The sequence below is a fragment of the Sabethes cyaneus genome, chromosome 3, assembly GCF_943734655.1.
Source record: "Sabethes cyaneus chromosome 3, idSabCyanKW18_F2, whole genome shotgun sequence".
In the NCBI taxonomy this organism is placed as follows: domain Eukaryota; kingdom Metazoa; phylum Arthropoda; class Insecta; order Diptera; family Culicidae; genus Sabethes; species Sabethes cyaneus.
Window position 1 is genome coordinate 9,000,855 of NC_071355.1, and position 22,524 is coordinate 9,023,378.

Consider the following 22,524-nt stretch of genomic DNA (forward strand, 5'->3'; position numbering starts at 1 on the left):
AAGCTTGCTAATTTTACAGTCTACCTACAGCAATATAAAATAACTTATATTATTGCAGTGTATCAATTAACATACACCGACTTTGGTACCGTAAAGTCATATGTAGGTACTGCAGTGTATAAACAATAAACAAAACGAATCGCAATTTACGAACCACATTTTAATATGCTCAACGTTTTATCAACCGAGTATTAATTTAAACGTTGCTGAGCTTTATTAGCGGTTCTGGTGTATATATTTGCTAATGTGAAAATTAGTTACTACTGTTGCTTCGTTTAGTGGCATCGCTTCGATCGGAGTACATTAAACAATTTACCTATCATCCTATGGTCTGGAAATACAAGCAGGTATTTTTAGTGATTGTTTTATATTATGATAACAGTATGGTTTAGAACAAAAATTGAATGAATGTGGTCAAATTATTTGGTATTAACCAATAACACAAGTCTGCATCGAACATACAGCATATGATTTTATGACTGATTCTTATAGATTTTTATCCGCTGAATTCAGAGTGAATAAAACTCAAAGGATATGGCAAAGTTCTGTTCAATAATATTGTAGATAATAAATAGCTCTACAAATTCTCCTTCCTTTTTTTCAATTTCTGTTTGGTTGAGACGATACCATATTTTATAAGTATTTTGAGGTCCAGTGTCTTTTAAACAAAATTCAAATTTGCCTAACTGTTTTTTCCGAGCGTTGCAACTAACAACGGATAGCATATCTATTAGTTTGGCGAGTAACGATTTTTACATCTTTCTTCCACTGCAACAGGAGCAGTAGAACACTGACCGAAAGTGTGCCCACCCAAGCGAAGTCATAAATTATAAATTTTTTTATTCGCCGCGAATCCCGCTGATATAGTGATTTTCGGTTCACCAACTGTGTCAATTTTGGTTACCATCAAAAGCCATTTTCACGATCACGATGCGTTCGGGAGTCTTTTATTCGAACTTCAACAAATTGAATTAAACCTCTCCCCCTCTAACGGTTAGCTTCCGAAGGGCCGACCGTCGGTCGACCTTGTTGCTCAAAGTACTGGCACACAATGGTGAACGACGGTGCTGAACGGCGAGAAGCCGATCAGCCGCCTCCTGGCAACGCAGCCGTAATTGAAAGTGGAAGCAGAGTGACTATTTTTTGCCGGCCGGCTGGCCGGATGGCCTAGTGTTGTGTCACCGTACCACCGTGCCGGGCAAACGTGCAGCATGGATCTGTTTTTCCAGAGACCACGTTTCCGCACAAAATTCCCTCGGGTATCGTTTGTTCAGTTTCAGACTTTACAACTCCCTCCTATCGGCACACGGACATGACTTAACACACCGGCCGGTTGGCCGGCCGGTCCAAACCTTGCCTCTAGGGTCGCGAAACCTACTATCGACTGTTCGCCAAGGATGGATCGGTGTCCGGTGTTCAGCTGCAAGTTTCCCATTTTGCACCGTTTCAGACTGCCACTTTTCCCCGATGGGAAACACGGAAGGATAGCTTTGTGTTGGCAATGGGGAGAACAAAAGCCAACAGCCCGGCCTCCGGTGGCATACATGTGCGCGCGTTGTTCTTTCCTTTGATGGTGGCAATTACTGCAGCTTCAAGTGTGTGTCCCTGCTGGGTTGAGGGTCCCAGTCTGACAACACCCGCCTTCGGTACCCGTACCACCCGGAACAGCGCCGGTTATCGACACAGGGAGTGTTGCCCTCAATCGAGACAATATTGACAAAGTATGGCACTTTGTTGGAGCGATTACGACGTCGTAAACGGACCGTAAACTCGCCCCATGATGCTTTCAATTTGAGCTAAGGTAAATAAAGACGCAGATGCGATGGCTTTCTTTTCGTCCTGTTTGTGCGTCTGGTGGGTCGGGTCGGTCTGGAAGACCGTGTGAAAAGTCGAAACTGAGAGGAACTGATAAAATGTGGTCCTGTTGGGACTATACCAAATACCGATAGTTAAAGTCAGCATTTGAAAACGCTACATATAGTTCAATCACCGTAAAGACGCCTCGCTTATCACCCATCCATCCAGCTAGCTACAGTTTGCTTTTTTTTTTCGTTACGTTTCTCATCATTGATATGGATTGATATGATGTGGGTAGGTTTATTGACTTGCTCTCTGCCCCGGGGTTCCTTCTTCCGCATTTTGCTCCTTCCTGCTGCACTTTCGCTGTCGGTTAGTCCTGTTTGTACAGCGTAGTATTTGTTTTATTTTGTATGTTGCTGGTGTGTTTTTATTGAACTATTCCCTGTTTAGTTTTCTCCTATTCGTATCCATCTCTATGTATATGCTCCTGATATCATGATCGAAAAACGATAGGGCAAACAAAAACGAAATAATCGCCGGGGCTGGGCCCGTGTATCTTCACTCTATTCTTCACTCGATTCCCGATTCCAGCGGCAGACGGCGGGGTAAAAAACCGTATAGATACCTCTAATGTAAATAATGGATTTTCGGTACGAATGGTACGTGCGTTCGTATCTTCGTGTTCTACATCTGTTGACTTAAACTAGGTAGGCGTTGATAACAACGAATATATGATTCTTCTGCCTGTGTGTTTGCACAAGTTTTATGGCCGCTGCTGTCATTGGGTCGAACCGTGGTACTGCACTCTTATTGGGTTAGGCTAAACAGTCGTTTTTGTGTTCCTAGTGATTGTTTAGCAATTGTTTAATTCTTTAACAGTACAGTAAGCCATTTGATTCCCGTTCAACAATGAATTTAGCTAGACTATTTAGCTACCGGTTTAGATTAAAAATAAAATTAACTCAAATTATGTACACAGATCTTTGTTTTAGACAATACCGATCAGTTGATTTCTTTTTTGTTTGTTTGTTTGATAAGCTTACCTACAGACCCTAACTAGGTTTGTGGTGAACGATGAATATGCTGCCGAATCTACACTATCCTTATGGCAAGAAGATCCTGTATGCGCGAGCTGTGGACTGCCCACGCTTAATTGTTTGAATTGACCTTTTCGTGGACTGCTTTGATGAGGGGTGGGGTGCTAAATCATTCACCGCGCAGTGTGCGATGTGACGACGCGACGACGGTTGTCATGTCATGGAAGCCAGTTTTGCACAATCCGCCTGCTTACTGCTATCATTTGTCCAGTGATGCCAGCTCGGCGTAGTTGGTCGTCAGCAGGGGCATTTTTGCGGTGTAGATTTGCGATGTCGCATAACCACCGCTTCCGGCGCCGCCGGCGCCACCGCAACCACCGGACGACGAGGACGTCTGGGAGGAGCTGAGCATGCTTTCGTACGTGCTGGGCGTGAAGTCCCGCAAAGGCAGTCTTGTGTAGATGTTCGGCGAGGTTGTTCGCGCTGGCAGCACGGTCGTGGCCGCCGCTCCCGCCGGGTTGCAGGTGCTGCTGTACACACCCCGGATCGGTGAGCTGTAGATCGCGTAGCTCGGGTTGGTCGTCAGCGAGAGTTCTCCGAACTGAAATGGGGAAATTTTTATTTGTAAATTGTTTTGAGTCTATGATCTAATCACAGCAGTTTCACGTGAAATAGTTTTTAACAACTCAACTTTAATGCAACCTATTTTTTTCTCAATGTTTCTTGAGCAAACGTAGCAGGACATAAGTTGCACCATTTGGTTATTTGATGCTTAATTGATGCTAAGTAATGCTCCTAAAGACGATTTTAATACTCAATCCTTTCATAAGAGAATACTATGTTTTGCTACCTTAACACAGCTCGCAGGCTTTGAATTTTCATCCGTTTAAGAGCGCCCAAACTGGGGCACACTGCGGCACATGCCGAGCTCCACCTTCTTTTTAAAATTGATTATAAAAAATAATTTCTGTAATCTAGAAGTTCACAGTTTCCAATTTAATCTGTAACTATTTTTGCGATGAAATTGTTGTAAAATAGTTGCAGTTGCGTAAACCGGCGTGTCTCAGCTCAATGTAGTCTTCGGCAACTTTTTGAATGAAAAAATGATGCATCTTTTGAAGGGGTTGTCCAATATTTATGTGTTACTTTAACAACAATTTAAGTAATAACTTTTTGAGTAAATTTTTTTTCACCTTTTTGGTTTCAGAGTATTAAAGATAAACCAATTTCAAGTATTTTTTCTGAAGATATCAAACTTCTACCTTTTACCCATTTTCAGCAATAGACCTTTTTTTATAAACGACCCCTCAAATCACATTTCTTCTTGTAACATGTTTATTTCAACAGACAGCTCAATGTGATGTTCTAGACAACATTTTACACATTAAAGAGAAATATTTTTGCTGGAGATTGTTTCGCTTTTTCTGCATTAATTAATAAGATATAACTGTTTTTAGGCTACAAACCGTTTGATGAAAAATGTGTATTTTTTCAAGGGTGGTGTCTTCGGAGAAGTAAAATAATAAAATAAAGCGCATCCTGCACTATTAGGGTGACCATGAATTCACCTATTAGGGTGATACAAACTTTTGTTTTCTTAAATAATTTAAAAAAAAAAAGTTTTTTTCTCCAAAAGTTGCAGAAAATACTAAAATAAGCAACTTTGCTGAATAAAGTAACTATCTATCCCTTACCGGTTACGAAATATAATGATGTGTTAAAAATGAGCATTTAAAAATCAATTACACTCAATAACTTTGCACACGATTATTTTATTGCTTACAAATGTTCTACAAAGTTATTTAGTATGTTGAAATACATATTTTCTGTGAAGACTGTTTGACGCTAGGACGCCTATTTATTAAGTTATAAAATGTATGAAAAAAAATCCGCACTATTCCCAGCCATGGTATTCCCAGGTATTTTCTGAAATACACATTTGGGCAGATAGCTTTAATAATTCGCTACAAATTGGTATGCAAACTAATTGCAGATACTTGCAGATGGCTAAGATATTCGGATTTTTCATCAGACGGTTTTTAACCCAAAATCATTTATATCTAATTAATTAATGCATATAAAGCAAAACAGTCTTCAGCACAAATATTCCTCTTTTATGTGCAAAATATTTTCTAAAACATCACAATAATCTGTCTGTTGAAATAAGCAAGTTACAAGAAGAAATGTGATTTGATGGGTCGTTTATAAACAAAGGTCTTTTGCTGAAAATGGGTAAAAGGTAGAAGTTTGATATCTTCACAAAAATTACTTGAAATTAGTTTATCTTTAATATTTTGAAACCAAAAAGGTGAAAAAAGTTTACTCAAAAAGTTATTACTTAAATTGTTGTTTAAGTAACGTTTAAATATTGGACGACCCCTTCAAAATATGCATCAGTTTTTTATTCAAAAAGTTGCTGAAGACCACATTGAGCTGAGACATGCTGTTTAACCGCAAATATTTTTGTCCCGAAATTTTAATTTCTGGTCCATAGTGCCGAGCTCAGTTAAAAATAAAAAAATTAAGTTTAGTTCCAAGCCTAAGTTAAACTCAAACCACTGATTTCAAGTCCAATTTTAAGTCTAGTCCAATCCAAGTTAGAATGGGAGGGAAAACAGTGAAAAAGAAGGAAACGGAACATAAAGGAAATGAGGTAAAAGGGAAGATACTGGATAGTAAAAGAGGAAAAACGGCCGAGAAAAGAAGGGAAAACAATAGAGAAAACGAAGATAAGGAGGAAAAACTAAAAAGGAGACTAGAAAAGAGGAAAAACTGACCTGAAAATGAATAAAAACGAAAGAAAAGGACGAAAAACGGAACATAAAACAGAAAAAAAGTGGAAAACCAAGATGTTAAAGGGCGAAAAACGGGACAGGAAAAGAAGAGGTAGTGAAAACAGTACATAAAACAGGCAGAAAAAGAACAAAGGAGAGAAAATAAGACAAGGAAGGCATCACAAAAAAGAAAAAAAAAACGTGATAAAAAGGGCGGGATAACGGAAAAGAATTATATAAAAAATAAAGCAAGAAAGGAAAAACGGAACAGAAAACAAAAGAAACCAACAAGAAAAAGAAGAATAGCGAGAAAGAAAAAATCCGAGAGAAGAAACGAGGTCAAACGGGATATGAAAGAAGAAAGATGGGATAAAATGAGATGGGAAAATGGTACCAAAAAAGGAAACAAGAATAACGGACCAAAAAAAAGTAAAAGGAAAGAAAGACAAAGACAAAGGAAAACTGGAGCGCAAAGTGAAAGAAGTAAACCAAAATAGCATAAACGTGACAGAAAACAAGATAAAATGTGGAATCTGAAAAAGGAAAAAACAGACGAACGACAAACGAGAAAAGGAGAAAAAAAATGAAACCTAGAAATGAAAATAGGAAAGACGGAAAACGGAGAAGAAAACTAGGAAAAAATCTGTAAAAAGCAAGAGAAAAAATTGGACTGAAAACGGGACAGGAAATGAAGAGAAACGGTACAATGAAATAGAAAGCACGTGGCAGTAAAAAGAAAAAATGGGAGAGATAGAGAAAAAACGGAAGGAAAAAGAGAAAAAATGAGAGAAAAAACCAAGAATGTATGCAAAGGTATGGAACAAGAAGTGGAAAAACCGGACTGGAAAAGAGAAAAAAACGAACAGAAAAGACATGAAACGCGGGAGTGAGTAGGACGCAATATGTCGTCTCAATCTCAAGTAAAACTTCGTGTCTAACTTCGAAGCAAAAGAAAAGGAGGAAAAGGAAAATGGAGAAACGAGAACAGAAAAACTGGAAAACCGGACAGAAAAAGGAAAATAACGAATAACAGAAAGCCCTCGGAAAGGAAAAACGAAGTGACAGAAAAGGAAGAAAAGCAGCACATAATAAGAGGAAGAACTGAATAGACGAAAAACGAAAAACGAAAAAACGTAAAAAGACGAAAATAGGAAACCAAAAAATCAAAAAAAGTCGAAACGCGGCAGAAAATTCCAGAAAAGAGATAGTGAAAGAACAAAAATCGACCTCCGGCGATTTTTGACTTCGTTTTTGCATTTTTCGGTGCTTTTTTCAACGGTTTTTTTGCCGTTGTTGTCTTCTTTTTTGATGCTGTTTTGACATCGTCATTTTGTCGATTTTGTTGTTCTTTCCTCACCATTTTGGCATCTTTTCTCGTTGTACTGTTTGTTTGTCTGTGTTTGATCACCGTTTCATCGTTCTCTTTGTCTATATTCGTCATCCTTTTTGCGTATTTTGTCATCTTTTGACGCTTTGTAAATGATTCGTTTTTAGCGTCTTTTTGTTTTGTTTTGATTATAGTCAATTTAACAGCTTGGGTCACTCGTGCCATCTGCGCGGTTGAGATTTGAATCGGATCCTCGGTGTGAGAGGCATGGATGCTAACCACTACACCGGGATTGATCCCCGTTGTTCATTGTGCTTTCTGTTTCTGTTGGTTATTTTCGTGGGATTCGTGTTTTGGCTGCTTTTTTACGTCAGATTGTCGACTTTTGTCGTATATTCGTCATTTTTTCGTCGTTTTTGCTGGTTTTGTCGTGTTTTTGTCGCTCTTTAAACGCTTTTTTATTATGTTTTTTTGTTTTGTTGTTTTTGTTTTTTGTTTTGTTCAAATTTAATGTTATTTCCGTCGCTTGTTCGGCCGTCGTGTTTCGGGGAACTTTTATTTCCTTGTTTTGGTTGATTTTATCGGTGCAGTTTTGGCGATTTTGTCGTTATTTTTGTTGCTGTTTTGGCATGTTTTCCGTTTTTTATTGTCACCGTTTCGCTGTCGTGATTGCTGTCAAAAAACAGCATTTTTTTGTCTTTTCGTCGTTCTGTCGCCGTCTTTCGTATAGTCACTAACATTTCGTCGACCTTTTTGCGTGTTTTGTCGCCTTTTTGAAGCTTTGTAATTTTTTTTATCCTTGTTTTATAATCTTTTTTATCGTCTCTTCATTGCCTTTTCCACATCTATTCATAGTCATTTCGTTATCTTATTGTTGTCTTTTCGATGCCTCTTCGTTATCTTTTTGCCATCGCTATGCCAGATTTCGGTCGTATTTTTATCGCCATCATTTCAACGTATTTTCGTCATACGTTCGTCGTTTTCAGAAGTTTGATTTTGGCATTTTTGTCGCTTTTTCGTTCGATTTTGTCGTTTTCATTGTCTTTGTTTTTATTAGACTTTTAGACACTTTTAAATGTCTTATCGCCCTCTTGTTGTCATCTTTTTGTGTTCGTTGTCTTTTTGTCATCTCCCTGTTGTAATTGTGTTCGTACCTTATGCCGTTTTTGTCCACTGTTTTGTTGCTGTTTTTTGTCGTTTTTTGTCGTCTTTTGTTCTTCTTATCTTCGTTTTTGTCATCTTTTTATCGTTTTGTCGTAGTTTCGCCATTTTCTGTTGGCCGTTCATAACATTTTTATTACAATTTTTCATCATTCTGTTGGTTATTAAGACAACGAAAATGTTACTTTTTCACTATGTTTTCATCGCTCAACGCTTTCGTCATATTCTTGTTCTTTTTGTGGCTGTTTTAGTGTTTTTACATTGCATTTTCTTGTTATTTCCGACGTATTTTTGACTTTTATCGTAACCTTTTTGTAAACTTTTCATCGTATTATTGTCATCGTTTTATTACTTTTTCTTTTTTTATCGCAATTTCGTTGTCTTTACCGCGTTTGTTCGTTGTTAATATGTAGCGTATGCGTGAGTTTTGTAACTGAAAGAAATTTTCAACCGTTTCCGTGAAGTTTATGAAAATCCGTAGATACGAGCACTTCATAGGTCCAGAAAAAATCTGGCATCACTGATTGTACAGGGTGTTAGGTATTTCGGTGCAATTATTTCAGGATGTTATAGAGAACAATTGACGAAAAAAATCCCAATCATTACAGAGTTATTAAACATCTTCAGTTTTCGATCCTGCGTGCCCTAAATTAGCTCTAGTACAAAAACTATCCTAGCCAGCTCTATTCTGTTACTTTTATTCGAAAGCTGAGAAAATTGTACCGAAAGTTGTTCGTAAATTTCCTATTTAGTAACTTTACAGGAGCAAAAGGTTTTGAAATAAGTGTTATTCAAGGTGTTTTCATCAAATTTCTCCTAAAAAGCGAGAGAAGCTCGTTGTTGTACCTAGCTTTGGTACTGTTTTAAAATTTGTTCATTGACGTGAAACGTCTATCTCTTTTAGTTTCGTTGCAATTTAATTTTGAACGTATCGTTTTGGGTGTTGAATTAGTATCTGAAAACTGCACAACGTTAATACGTCACGCATAGCACACTAGATCACCGCGTGCGACGGACACGGTCTAACGCGTATGGAAAACATCAACGAAACAGGCTCCTCGGGTCTCTCTAGGACGTTTCCGGCAACGATTGCAGCATCAAAATGTATTTTCCGGAAGAACTCACGGACGGATTCATGTTTGCTGTGGCGTTGCTAATTGTTAAGTAACGGTAGCCCAGTAGGAGTATGGTTGTAGATTTTCCGACCTTCGACTAGCTAATGCAAGTTCGCTTCCGAGAAGGAACGCTGTTTTCAATAAAAATCCGAGTGCAGCATCAGCAAGTGGTGTCAGCGATTGACCATCAAATTCTGTGGATTGTGCTAAATGATCCCAAGATAACGATAAGCCTAGGTGCGCCATAGACCCGTATCTCCCTGGAAGATGTGGAGCGTGCTGACCCGGGTAAAAAGTATCCTTTCTACACAACAGGTTCAAAAACTACAGCCTTTGGATAAACCTAAGCGGTTTGAGTTTTGCAGGATTACGCAAGTAATCAAGTGGAGGCGAGCTCTCAATTCTTAAAAACGTGTCTAGCCGTCGCACGCGGAGACCTAGTGTGCTATGCGTGCTGCATGAATTCGTACAGTTTTCAGATACTAGTTTAACACTCAACACGATTCGTTTAAAATTAAATTGCAGCGAAACTAAAAGAGATAGCCGTTTCACGCTAAAGAACGGATTGTAGAACAGTTCAGTTTTTGAGAGAAATGTAATGAAAACGCCTAAAACTGTTCAATAACTCAGTTATGATACAGATTTGACCATATGCGTAGAAGGATTTTTTTCGGCAAATGTGGTCTTCTTTCACTCCCTGAAATATTAACACCGAGCTACTTAACAACCTGTTTTTTGTTAAGAAACAATGGAGCGTTAAATTCGTCGTTAAGAACATTAATTAGTATCAATTAACCAAATGGTGCAACTTATGATCTACTAACTTTAAGAGACGTCATTTTTTAAATATAATGTCCTTATCTGTGGAAGCTTTATGCAACTATCTATCAATAACGCAAGTAAATTTGAATGGAAATCAGAATCAAATTTTCGTCGATTTTTTTTAACAAGACTTCGCGTGAAATTGCACGTTATCAAAATAAAAATAATACCGTCAGAGAATATTGCTAATGAATGCTCTTACCTGCTTCTTCAAACCGTTCCCCGTGGGCGACAGGTGCGTCGGCGAGAAGTTCACCGCCGGCGACGGAGTGAATTTGAGCCGCTCCGTGTCCAACGTCAGCCGCTCGAACTGCTTCTCCTCGTCGTCTTCGCTGTTCTCGTGCGGTATCACATCCGGGTTCTTATCGTCGATGCTGGAATGGCTGCCGATGTTCCGGCTGAGCGGTTCGGCGCTGCCTTTGTCCTGCTCGGTCGTCGCCGCCTGGTGGTGCTTTTTCTGTCGAAAAATATGAGTGTGGGTGTGTGTGTGAGTGTGCAAAAATCAAGCGGAAGTGATGATGAATACGTTCGGTGTTCGGTGTTGGTTGGGTGGTATTGAATTTCATTGAACAGCAGCACTGTGGCAGTGCCATCGCATTGGAATCAGAAATTCCCTCGCTTTTAGCGCTAATATAATGAGATGACATTTCATTTGTCGTTATCTTTTTGTCGTTATGTTCGCTTTAGTAAAAAGCATCAAACGAAATCGAGCAATCCGACCGTTGGCATTCGCTTCTTCACGTTTTCATTGAATGCGGTCGAACCAAACGGAATCTAATTAGGAGGGGAAAATTTATAAAATTAAAAGCTTCTTCGCCCACAAAGTCACAAAGGGAGCGCTTCAATCAGTACAGCAGCAGCAGCAGTGCGCTCGAGCGATCTTTGAACATGCAGCAGCTAATCTTGAAAGTGCATCAATCGAGTGGAAAACGTTTGAAAGCATGCTAGGACTGACAAACAGGAATCAAGTCCTTCTGTTCTCTTCTCTACGGTACAGTAAAGGAAAAGAAAGAGTTTGTCGTCGAAGATGGCAATTTGCACAAAATGGAATAATAAAGCAAATGAGCTTGCTGGTTCTCGCTCCGCTCGCTGCCGTTTGTCGCCGATCTTGTACAATTACGACCCTGCAGTACTTTCAGTCAGGGTAGTTATGCTACGGAACCCAGTTCTTGTATGAGTAGAGTACCAGTACTCGCAAGGCAACTGCACTTTGCCTTACACATCTCGGCTCCGAACGATCTGCTCGGCTCGGCTCGGCTTGGTTCTGCAAGTCAATAATAATAAATTGGATTAGTTTGTCCCCGTTTCGGCGATGGCACTTGCTAATTTTACTTCACTGTTTTGTCATTTGTCGTTTCAACTTGTGATATTTAATCAAGTAATGCGTGACTGTTCGGGAAGTTGCTAGCTTCGACGCAATCCTAACACTCTAAACGGATGAAATATCCTGTAAAGAATCAACTTTTGTCTTCAATTTGTGCAAGTCAGGTCGAGGTACTATGGTGGTCTAACATGTCAGCTGTCGCATGTCCCATTCGATTTGGGTACTATAAACACATTTGTTTCATGACTTTCTCCTACCGTCAATTGTAAAATAAACCGTTATAAAAAATTAATTAAAAGATGTTTGACCTCATTATAATGGTCAATACTAAACACGAGGTTGGTCTATTATCCCATGTCGTTTGCAGCTGCCCATCCGTAACGACAAACAATTGAACAAACTTCCAAATGGGGTTGCCTTTGTCAAAAGGTGTTGTCTTGCCGAACATTCAAGCCATTTTGCTGCCGGAAACCGAGAAGAAAGCCAAAAATTCGTAACAAGGTTTTATCAACTATCAAAATCCGTGTTTTTTTCAGGACAAACACCTTTGTCCTACTGTTCGTAGTGAAATTAGTAGAATTATGGTACCGTTTGTTTTGCACTTAAAGGTACGTTTCGGAAACGGAGTTATCAATAAGAAAGAGTAAAATTTTATTGAATTGTACTATAAATTAGTTATAGTGGAGTTAAACGAAAGTTTTCTTTAAATTTCGTTTATTTTCGTTGATTCGTTAACGTATTAAGCCGTTCGAAAATAAGTCAAAATTAGCAATGCTTATTCCGGCCAACTACTGTGCAAGGATTTTTGCTTAGACATTGTCTAATTATTTGAAAAAAAAAATTTACCAAGAGAAGATTGCTGTAAAAATATTGAAAATCGGTCAAAAATTCGCGTTCAAAGCCTTATCAGTTTTCACTTTACCACCAAGCCTTGTCGTAAGACGTAATCCTACGTCAAAAATATTGTTCAACGAATCATAACTTGAATTGACGTAACGATAATACCCGGACGTTGGACAACACGTCTTCAAAAAATGCAACATTTTGTCAGTGGAAAAGTTACCGAAAACTATATTGAGCTGAAACAAGTTGTTTAGCCGCAATCACTCAGTCCGTCTAAAATCGACTTGTGGACCATAGTGCATTTCATTATCGTAATTTTTTACCTTAAGCTGTGTGTCAATAATAAAAAAAAACATTTCTGAATTCTAGATGTGCTTCAGTTCAGTTTAAGTATAGTTTTAGTTTCACCTCAGTTTCAGTTCAGTTTCAGTTCAGTTCAGTTTCAGTTCAGTTTCTGTTCAGTTTCAGTTCAGTTTCCGTTCAGTTTCCGTTCAGTTTCAGTTCAGTTTCAGTTCAGTTTCAGTTCAGTTTCAGTTCAGTTTCAGTTCAGTTTCAGTTCAATTTCAGCTCAGTTTCAGCTCAGTTTCCGTTCAGTTTCCGTTCAGTTTCAGTTCAGTTTCAGTTCAGTTTCAGTTCAGTTTCAGTTTAGTTTCAGTTCATTTTCAGTTCAGTTTCAGTTCAGTTTCAGTTCAGTTTCAGTTCAGTTTCAGTTCAGTTTCAGTTCAGTTTCAGTTCAGTTTCAGTTCAGTTTCAGTTCAGTTTCAGTTTAGTTTCAGTTCAGTTTCAGTTTAGTTTCAGTTCATTTTCAGTTCAGTTTCAGTTCAGTTTCAGTTCAGTTTCAGTTCAGTTTCAGTTCAGTTTCAAATCAGTTTCAGTTCAGTTTCAGTTCAGTTTCAGTTCAGTTTCAGTTCAGTTTCAGTTCAGTTTCAGTTCAGTTTCAGTTCAGTTTCAGTTCAGTTTCAGTTTAGTTTCAGTTTAGTTTCAGTTCATTTTCAGTTCAGTTTCAGTTCAGTTTCAGTTCAGTTTCAGTTCAGTTTCAGTTCAGTTTCAGTTCAGTTTCAGTTCAGTTTCAGTTCAGTTTCAGTTCAGTTTCAGTTCAGTTTCAGTTCAGTTTCAGTTCAGTTTCAGTTCAGTTTCAGTTCAGTTTCAGTTCAGTTTCAGTTCAGTTTCAGTTCAGTTTCAGTTCAGTTTCAGTTCAGTTTCAGTTCAGTTTCAGTTCAGTTTCAGTTCAGTTTCAGTTCAGTTTCAGTTCAGTTTCAGTTCAGTTTCAGTTCAGTTTCAGTTCAGTTTCAGTTCAGTTTCAGTTCAGTTTCAGTTCAGTTTCAGTTCAGTTTCAGTTCAGTTTCAGTTCAGTTTCAGTTCAGTTTCAGTTCAGTTTCAGTTCAGTTTCAGTTCAGTTTCAGTTCAGTTTCAGTTCAGTTTCAGTTCAGTTTCAGTTCAGTTTCAGTTCAGTTTCAGTTCAGTTTCAGTTCAGTTTCAGTTCAGTTTCAGTTCAGTTTCAGTTCAGTTTCAGTTCAGTTTCAGTTCAGTTTCAGTTCAGTTTCAGTTCAGTTTCAGTTCAGTTTCAGTTCAGTTTCAGTTCAGTTTCAGTTCAGTTTCAGTTCAGTTTCAGTTCAGTTTCAGTTCAGTTTCAGTTCAGTTTCAGTTCAGTTTCAGTTCAGTTTCAGTTCAGTTTCAGTTCAGTTTCAGTTCAGTTTCAGTTCAGTTTCAGTTCAGTTTCAGTTCAGTTTCAGTTTCAGTTCAGTTTCAATTCAGCTTCACTTCAGTTTCAGTTCTGTATGAAATCAGTTTCAGTTTAGTTTCACTTCAGTTTCAGTTCAGTTTCAGTTCAGTTTCAGTTCAGTTTCAGTTCAGTTTCAGTTCAGTTTCAGTTCAGTTTCAGTTCAGTTTCAGTTCAGTTTCAGTTCAGTTTCAGTTCAGTTTCAGTTCAGTTTCAGTTCAGTTTCAGTTCAGTTTCAGTTCAGTTTCAGTTCAGTTTAAGTTCAGTTTCAGTTCAGTTTAAGTTCAGTTTCAGTTCAGTTTCAGTTCAGTTTAAGTTCAGTTTCAGTTCAGTTTAAGTTCAGTTTAAGTTCAGTTTCAGTTCAGTTTCAGTTCAGTTTCAGTTCAGTTTCAGTTCAGTTTCAGTTCAGTTTCAGTTCAGTTTCAGTTCAGTTTCAGTTCAGTTTCAGTTCAGTTTCAGTTCAGTTTCAGTTCAGTATCAGTTCAGTTTCAGTTCAGTTTCAGTTAAGTTTCAGTTAAGTTTTAGTTAAGTTTCAGTTCAGTTTCAGTTCAGTTTCAGTTCAGTTTTAGTTCAGTTTCAGTTTAGTTTCAGTTCAGTTTCAGTTCAGTTTCAGTTCAGTTTCAGTTCAGTTTAAGTTCAGTTTCAGTTCAGTTTCAGTTCAGTTTAAGTTCAGTTTAAGTTCAGTTTAAGTTCAGTTTAAGTTCAGTTTAAGTTCAGTTTAAGTTCAGTTTCAGTTCAGTTTCAGTTCAGTTTCAGTTCAGTTTTAGATCAGTTGCAGTTCAGTTTCAGTTCAGTTTCAGTTCAGTTTCAGTTCAGTTTCAGTTCAGTTTCAGTTCAGTTTCAGTTCAGTTTCAGTTCAGTTTCAGTTCAGTTTCAGTTCAGTTTCAGTTCAGTTTCAGTTCAGTTTCAGTTCAGTTTCAGTTCAGTTTCAGTTCAGTTTCAGTTCAGTTTCAGTTCAGTTTCAGTTCAGTTTCAGTTCAGTTTCAGTTCAGTTTCAGTTCAGTTTCAGTTCAGTTTCAGTTCAGTTTCAGTTCAGTTTCAGTTCAGTTTCAGTTCAGTTTCAGTTCAGTTTCAGTTCAGTTTCAGTTCAGTTTCAGTTCAGTTTCAGTTCAGTTTCAGTTCAGTTTCAGTTCAGTTTCAGCTTAGTTTCAGTTCCGCTTCAGTTCAGTTTCAGTTCAGTTTCAGTTCAGTTTCAGTTCAGTTTCAGTTCAGTTTCAGTTCAGTTTCAGTTCAGTTTCAGTTCAGTTTCAATTCAGTTTCAGTTCAGTTTCAGTTCAGTTTCAGTTCAGTTTCAGTTCAGTTTCAGTTCAGTTTCAGTTCAGTTTCAGTTCAGTTTCAGTTCAGTTTCAGTTCAGTTTCAGTTCAGTTTCAGTTGAGTTTCAGTTCAGTTTCAGTTCAGTTTTAGTTCAGTTTCAGTTCAGTTTCAGTTCAGTTTCAGTTCAGTTTCAGTTCAGTTTCAGTTCAGTTTCAGTTCAGTTTCAGTTCAGTTTCAGTTTAGTTTCAGTTCAGTTTCAGTTCAGTTTCAGTTCAGTTTCAGTTCAGTTTCAGTTCAGTTTCAGTTCAGTTTCAGTTCAGTTTCAGTTCAGTTTCAGTTCAGTTTCAGTTCAGTTTCAGTTCAGTTTCAGTTCAGTTTCAGTTCAGTTTCAGTTCAGTTTCAGTTCAGTTTCAGTTCAGTTTCAGTTCAGTTTCAGTTCAGTTTCAGTTCAGTTTCAGTTCAGTTTCAGTTCAGTTTCAGTTCAGTTTCAGTTCAGTTTCAGTTCAGTTTCAGTTTAGTTTCAGTTCAGTTTCAGTTCAGTTTCAGTTCAGTTTCAGATCAGTTTCAGTTCAGTTTCAGTTCAGTTTCAGTTCAGTTTCAGTTCAGTTTCAGTTCAGTTTCAGTTCAGTTTCAGTTCAGTTTCAGTTCAGTTTCAGTTCAGTTTCAGTTCAGTTTCAGTTCAGTTTCAGTTCAGTTTCAGTTCAGTTTCAGTTCAGTTTCAGTTCAGTTTCAGTTCAGTTTCAGTTCAGTTTCAGTTCAGTTTCAGTTCAGTTTCAGTTCAGTTTTAGTTCAGTTTCAGTTCAGTTTCAGTTATTTTATCAAAGCAAGAAGATAGTACAAATACAAAGCGATCTGATTCCAATGCGATAATTTTTAAAACGTTAACATAATTACATAAAAAATGCAAAGAACTCACCTTCGTTTTGAACTTGACGAAAATGATGATGCAGATGGCGACAAGGAACAGCGTAACGGCCGCTCCGACGAGGGCTCCCAGCAGTGGCGTCAGCTGAACGAGGACCGCTTTCGAGGGTGCTAGGGTGATGCGGCAGGCGTTTTCCCGAGAAGAAATAAAAACCGAAATACCATTAACAAGCGGTGTGCGACCTCATAGGTAGGATGGTACTGAATAATTTCAACGAGTCTTATAAATAATGATGGGCAGCAGCAGCAGCAGCAGAAGCAAACCTGCCAACCTGCCAGCCCTGGGGATTCTCCAGCAAATGCAATCATAATCAGCTTAGCCGCACCTAAACGCCGGAACGTGCTCGGTTGTGACAAGAATGACGATGATGGCGATGATACACCTTCGGTGTATCCCCCTGCGGGCCAGCGGGGGAGCTGCTGTTGATGGAGTGACAAATGAGATGAAACTTACCGGTACGCAGCAGTGGCGCCGGCAGTGTCTGCGCTTTGACACGGTAGCTAGTGGGAGCCGTTCCCTGGAGATTGAATGGTGTGATCTGTGAACGTGGAACAAGGAACTCATTCAGCAGACAGCCAGAAAATCGCATTATCTAATATTATTCAAAGAGCGGAAGGCTGGCCGGATTCAAAGGAAAACGAAACTGTCGCTCGCTCGCTGGCGCAGTCTGGCTGATGAAATTGGAAACGGAACGGAACGGAACTTTGCACCTACCTTGATGATGAATTTCGTGTCGCTGGGAAGTTTTTTCAGCAGCATCTCCGGCCCGTGGAACGTGATACTGAAGAGAAGCTTTTTGGTGTGCTCGTCAAAAATCTGTGGGTAGTTTTTTGGTTTGTGTGAGAGAAGATGAAAGTTAGAAGCTGAGAAGCTCATCTGTATAGCATCGAACTTTTTAATCTAATCCGACGAAAGGATGGTCTTTTTTCAGTATTGGTCATAAAAAGTGTCGGTGCGCTCTTGTACCTGCAAGTGTAGATTTCATGAGGATAAGTTTGTTAGGTAACGAGCAGAGTTTTCTTGCGTCTGAGCTTTTATCGTGTCGGTCAAATGAGCTAATGATGTTCCATCGGTGCCGGACGAACACCGTTCTAACTATGGGGACTAGACAATGTCTGTGTCATAGTTAGTTGTTAACAATCGTGTAAAATAAAATGAAAACGCTCAACCACACGCGGAAAAATTCACGGATGGATGAACCGAGAGAAAAGTAAACGAAGCGCAAACAGGTTCGAAAAATACATGAGTTGAGTTGAGGAAGAAAAAAAAACGCAGTTGTAAAAATAATAACATGGCAAATGCCAAACGTTCCGGCGTTGTTTGGTTCGATGCAGAAAAAAAGCGCGATCCGCTGACTAACTGCGGAACTTATGGTGTGCCCGCGCTGTTATGTTGGTGAGTGAAAAAGTCCATCCTGTCCTCGTCATCGTCTCCGTCGTCGTCGGATGTTGTTCTGTTCCTCTTTTTTTTGCTTTTCCTCAATACGCGCAGTACGTTCACAAGTGGAAAAGCTCCCGTCGTCACTACTCGCTGAATGCCAGCTCATGAATGGCAAACGGAAAAACGGAAAAGTTGGATGATCACTTACGTCAACGTGAAACTGCTGCGGAATGCCTCCATCCTTGCCGGCGGTGCATGACACGTGCACCGTATAAGCGGTCACATTTGATATTGTGCAACTTTTAATTGGATCAGGTACATCTGCGAATGGCCGGGAAAGAAGATGGTGTTGGAAATATTAATAATGAATTTTAAGGACTGCTTTGCCTCCGATCGGGCCGCCGCCGCCGCTGCCGTCGCCGGCATCGCCACGACGCGGTCGCACGGGTCTGATGGCTGGTGGAGAGCTTTTCTCGGCGGAGATCGCCGGAGTGGTTGAAGTGAGCACGTACGAATGGTGCTTTTAGGTTGCCAGCGAAACGTGCCGAGTTGACCGATTTAAAGCGGGATTCAATTAGCGCGAAGTGACTGAGAGTTGGCAAACTTGTCTGCCCGGACGAACAGCATCCTTCCACTCTAGAGGTGGAAGCGTGTGGAAGTCGAAAACGATGAAGCAATAGTTTCCGGTCGGTCTGATGCGAGTGACGTTGGTGGAAATCCCTTAAAAGGTTTTAGATTGGTTAAGGTTTATTTAAAAAGTTTCGAAATGTAGCCGTTGTCGGTGCGGATAATGGTTGAATGGGACATGTTGAGTTTTGCGAGAAAAAAAACGTGAGCATCTGACGGTGGCCTGATGGTGCATATGAGACTCATTATTTTATGCTTTGGTAAGAGGATTCGAACCTTCGAAGAATAAATCGACTCCCTGTTAATAAATTTCTTTCAATAAATAAAGCTAGCCTTTGTTGAATACAATCTACTGGCAAGCAAAAGAAAACAGTTCTGATGAACGTTGTTTAAACATTCTTTTTTATTGGTTTAGGTTTATTACTTTCAAATTTGTCGTACTCTGTTACTGCGAAAATTGCAGTTTCTATCAGCACTACAACACACTTAATTGCAATTTCATTCCATTCTAAAAACTTTCAGAAGCAGAAGGAAAACTCAAATTCATATTTGAATAGAATTAGATAGAACCAAGCTGGTTGAGATGACGAATCAGTCGGTTCGTAGTTCGGATGGAAGCAAGTGTGTCATCAAAACTGAATAAATATGGATATGTGATGAACTGATTTACTTTGCAATGCTGTAATGTCAAGCAGAGCTTACTAAATTTTGTTGTTGGAATATACGAAGCATGCTGAGGGCTCTAGGTTTCTAGGTACGACATTGGTCTACTAAGCCAGTCGTTGTATGTTCGAATCTCGACTGGGAGAGATTGTTAATCGGCTTGAGGCCCTATTTAGCCCTACAATTTTTCTGTACACTAGCAGTTGGTTGGGAAGTCTTTCGAACAAAAATCTGGACTTTGCTTTTTTAAGATAAAAAATAAAAAAGGCAATCTGTTAAGTTATCCGGAAGGTATCTCCGTATCCAGAATTGTTCTCTTTTTGAATTATGCCTCGATGTGACCTTTGTAAAACAGAATATATCCGAGAAATTTAATAATTAATTAATTTGATGTTGGTCTTGTATATGCATGGCCGGCACAAATTGTATCTTAACAAAGCTGTATCTGAAGCATTTTGGCTACAAGCTCGATTGTTTTTATTAGTCGCGAATGAATCAACTCTAACAGATCGCAGGTTTGTTCAAAACTGTCAAAAAGTAATTCAAATTTACATAAATTCTGTGGCATTTAATGTATGCCTATATCGAATTTGTAAATCAAAACTACTAAAACTAGATAATTAATTTCAGTCGATCAATTCAACCAAACCAATGAGAAAAATTGATAGCACAGGAACACTACCCGTGCCCGAGAACTTCCCCTTCCCGTCTTTCTCTTAATTACTTTGCTTCAGTTATGCTACAGTGGACAGCAGACAGAGGGACAGCTAGAACAGACAGGATAGATGGGAAATATAGACATACTTAGGACGTCTTGGGACGATAATTGGGATGAACAGTATCCTCTAGCTTAGTTGCCAACTATTCCAACTCCAGTTATCGTCTGATGCTTTCTCATACTAGATGTCGAGGTCAATTTTTTCGATCTTCATCAGTAGATCTGGGTCTGCGTTCACTCTAGCCGGAGCCGGCATTAAACAATTGTACGGTGATTTAAGGCGAACGAACTTGGATAGACAGAATTAGGACATATTCAACGAACAGGCAAACTGAATAGACTGAACCAACTGGACTGAGAGGTAGACTGGACATACCAACAGACTGGACAGATAGACCGGCTGGACAGACAGAACGACTCGACAGCCAGGTCAGGCTGGAGTAGGCAGACAAACTGGAGAGGCGGACAGACTGGACAGATAGATAGATTGGACAATCTGATCTGACAATCTGGACAGACAACCAGAGTGAACAAACAAACAGACTGGACAGACGGATGGACTGGACAGATGGACAGGCCGGACAGAGAGGCAGATTGAGAAAACTGGCAGACCAGACAGACTGACCAACTGGACAGATAGACAGCCTCCAGACAGAAAAGACTAAGTAAACAAACAGTCTGGATAGACGGACAGAGTAGATAGATAGACCGACTGGACAGACAGACAAACTGGACAAACAGATGAATTCGACAGACAGAACAAACTGGACAGACAGACAGACTGGTTAAAGAGAGGTTAAAGATAAAGACAAATTGGATAAACAGACAGACTGGACAGAAAGACAGGAAAACTTGACAGGTGTAACGGATTGAAAAGTGTTACTCTATGGCTGGGTAAGTATCGAAATGAAATGAGTAGATCGCAGTAATCGTATACACTAAAGCTTCATGAAAGAGTGAAGCTATATGAGTGAGCGAGAAGTATAGATTACGAAACGACTTGAGATGAGGTTAGTCGTAACGGTCGATTCAGTTTGGGAACACCAACGTTGACGATCGGACGGAGTTGCGAGTGCGAGTTGCGAGTAATATTTTACAATGGCGACGATGATTAAAATTGGTAAGTTGACTTTGAAAAAATGTGGTGAGAAACGATTGCTGGTTTTTCGAAGGAATATGGCGTTATTGCATGGCGTTTGGCTACGTGTTGAAAAAAGGCTTCGTGCTGGTAGAGAGGAGGAAAAAAAGTGTGCTTCGTGCTCGGGCTCAGCCGATGCGCGCTGGTTGTTGCTTCGTGCTTTATATTTTTCCGTGCTTTATATTCCATGAAAATGTTGATTCGTGTTGGAAGAGGAGGCTTATTGAAAACAGAATGAGAGATCGCTTCGTGCGGAAGAAAAAGTATGCTTCGTGCTCGGGCTCAGCCAACGTGCTAGTTGTTGCTTCGTGGTAGTGGTATATATATTTTGGCATGGAAAGGTTGCTTCGTGCAAAGGCAAGAACACAAGGAAATCATTACTGGTGCTCGGCTCCATGATAGGTATAGGCATCGAGGTTAGGTAAGAGCGCCTGATGTGAGACTACCGATGTGTTTTTGAGCTCTGGACAAAAAATGGATGCTTCATGTGGTGGTTCGGATGCTATTTAAGTAGCTTTGTAAAAGAGTCGTGTATGATTGGATGGTGTTCGTGTTAGAGAAAACGATCTATTTTTTGAAGCAACGAAATGACATTGGTTGACAGTCAGGCAAACCAGGATAGTTTCAACGGACGAAACAGTTATATTCGGGCATGTTATCGGCAGTCGTAACATTGTTTATTTCGATTGTAGATGCAGCGGCAATGCCACCGTTCAAGGTGGGCACAGATCCCAGAAATGATTGGATAAAATGGAAGAAAGCTTTGGATCGATTTTTGCGAGCAAACAAGGTTGAAGACGACGAAGAAAAATGCAACTTATTATTGGTGTTGGGTGGTATAGACCTCCAGTCATATTATGATAAAGTCGAGAAATGGGAAGTTCACAAAGATGTCGATGAGAGCGAACAGATTGTGGTCCTCAAGTATGAATCAATCATTTTATCTCTTGATGCGTACTTTGCCCCCCTTCTAAGAAAAAGATTTGAACGGCATCTTTTGCGATCGATACGGCAGAACATGCCAGAGCCGTTTGAGGAGTATGTATTTCGGTTGCGTGAACAGGCAAACCGATGTTTATTTATTGATGCAGACGATATGATCGTCGATCAAATTATTGAAGGCTGTAGATCGACCGACTTGAGGAAGAAGCTGTTGACAGAGGATTTGACACTAGCTGAAGTAGTTAGTCTGGGAAAAACAATCGAAGAAGTTCAAAAGCAAACGGAGGAATACGAAAGACCATCAACTTCCTTTGACGACGGTTCATTGGTTCAAAACGTTGTTGGTAAGATCGCGTTCAAAAGAGCGCCCGGCAGATCATGGGAAGGCTCAAGAAAAGGCTATAACTGCAACAAGCCTGGCCATTTGGCTAAGGAATCGGACAAATGTCCAGCGAAGAATGTTGAATGCTATGGCTGTCGATCGAGAGGTCATTTTAAGATTTGCTGCCGAAAACGGAAACATAACGAATCCGGGAACAGAAACTCAGATGGCGCAAAACGCGTTCACGCAATCGTAAATCACATCACGGAAACAGAAAAGGGAATATTTTTTGTGAAGGCCACCGACGATCTCAATGAAGTACTGGAGCTGGAGATTAGTGGAGTGATTATCAAAATGGTCATCGAGATCGGGATCACCAGCTAACATCATCGACAATAAGACGTTTGAGAAATTGAAAAATCAAGGGGCTCAGATCCTGAACGAAAGAAAACCGGAGAGCGGAGAAATGAAACTTAAAGCGTTTGCATCTAATCGGGACATATTCTTTTGTACAATTTTCGAAACCGAAGTAAAAATTCCTGGTGAAGCCACAGGAATTTGGTCGCATATTTTGGTTGCACCTCAAGGGCAAGTTAGCTTGCTAAGTAAAGGAACAGCTTTTGCATTGGGA

General features: G+C 39.6%; 1 protein-coding gene across 1 annotated transcript in view; it reads right to left on the reverse strand.

The window, feature by feature from the left end:
- Positions 1-3,096: 3,096 nt before the first annotated feature.
- The window catches only part of LOC128739256 (neural cell adhesion molecule 2), a 148,829-nt gene continuing 129,401 nt past the window's right edge, over positions 3,097-22,524 (reverse strand). The window contains exons 15-20 of the mRNA XM_053834733.1: positions 17,692-17,804; positions 16,818-16,919; positions 16,557-16,641; positions 16,095-16,213; positions 10,239-10,493; positions 3,097-3,438 (exon numbers count right to left, since the gene is read on the reverse strand). Of these exons, the coding sequence (XP_053690708.1) occupies positions 3,097-3,438; positions 10,239-10,493; positions 16,095-16,213; positions 16,557-16,641; positions 16,818-16,919; positions 17,692-17,804 (1,016 nt within the window). The remainder of the gene's footprint in view (positions 3,439-10,238; positions 10,494-16,094; positions 16,214-16,556; positions 16,642-16,817; positions 16,920-17,691; positions 17,805-22,524) is intronic.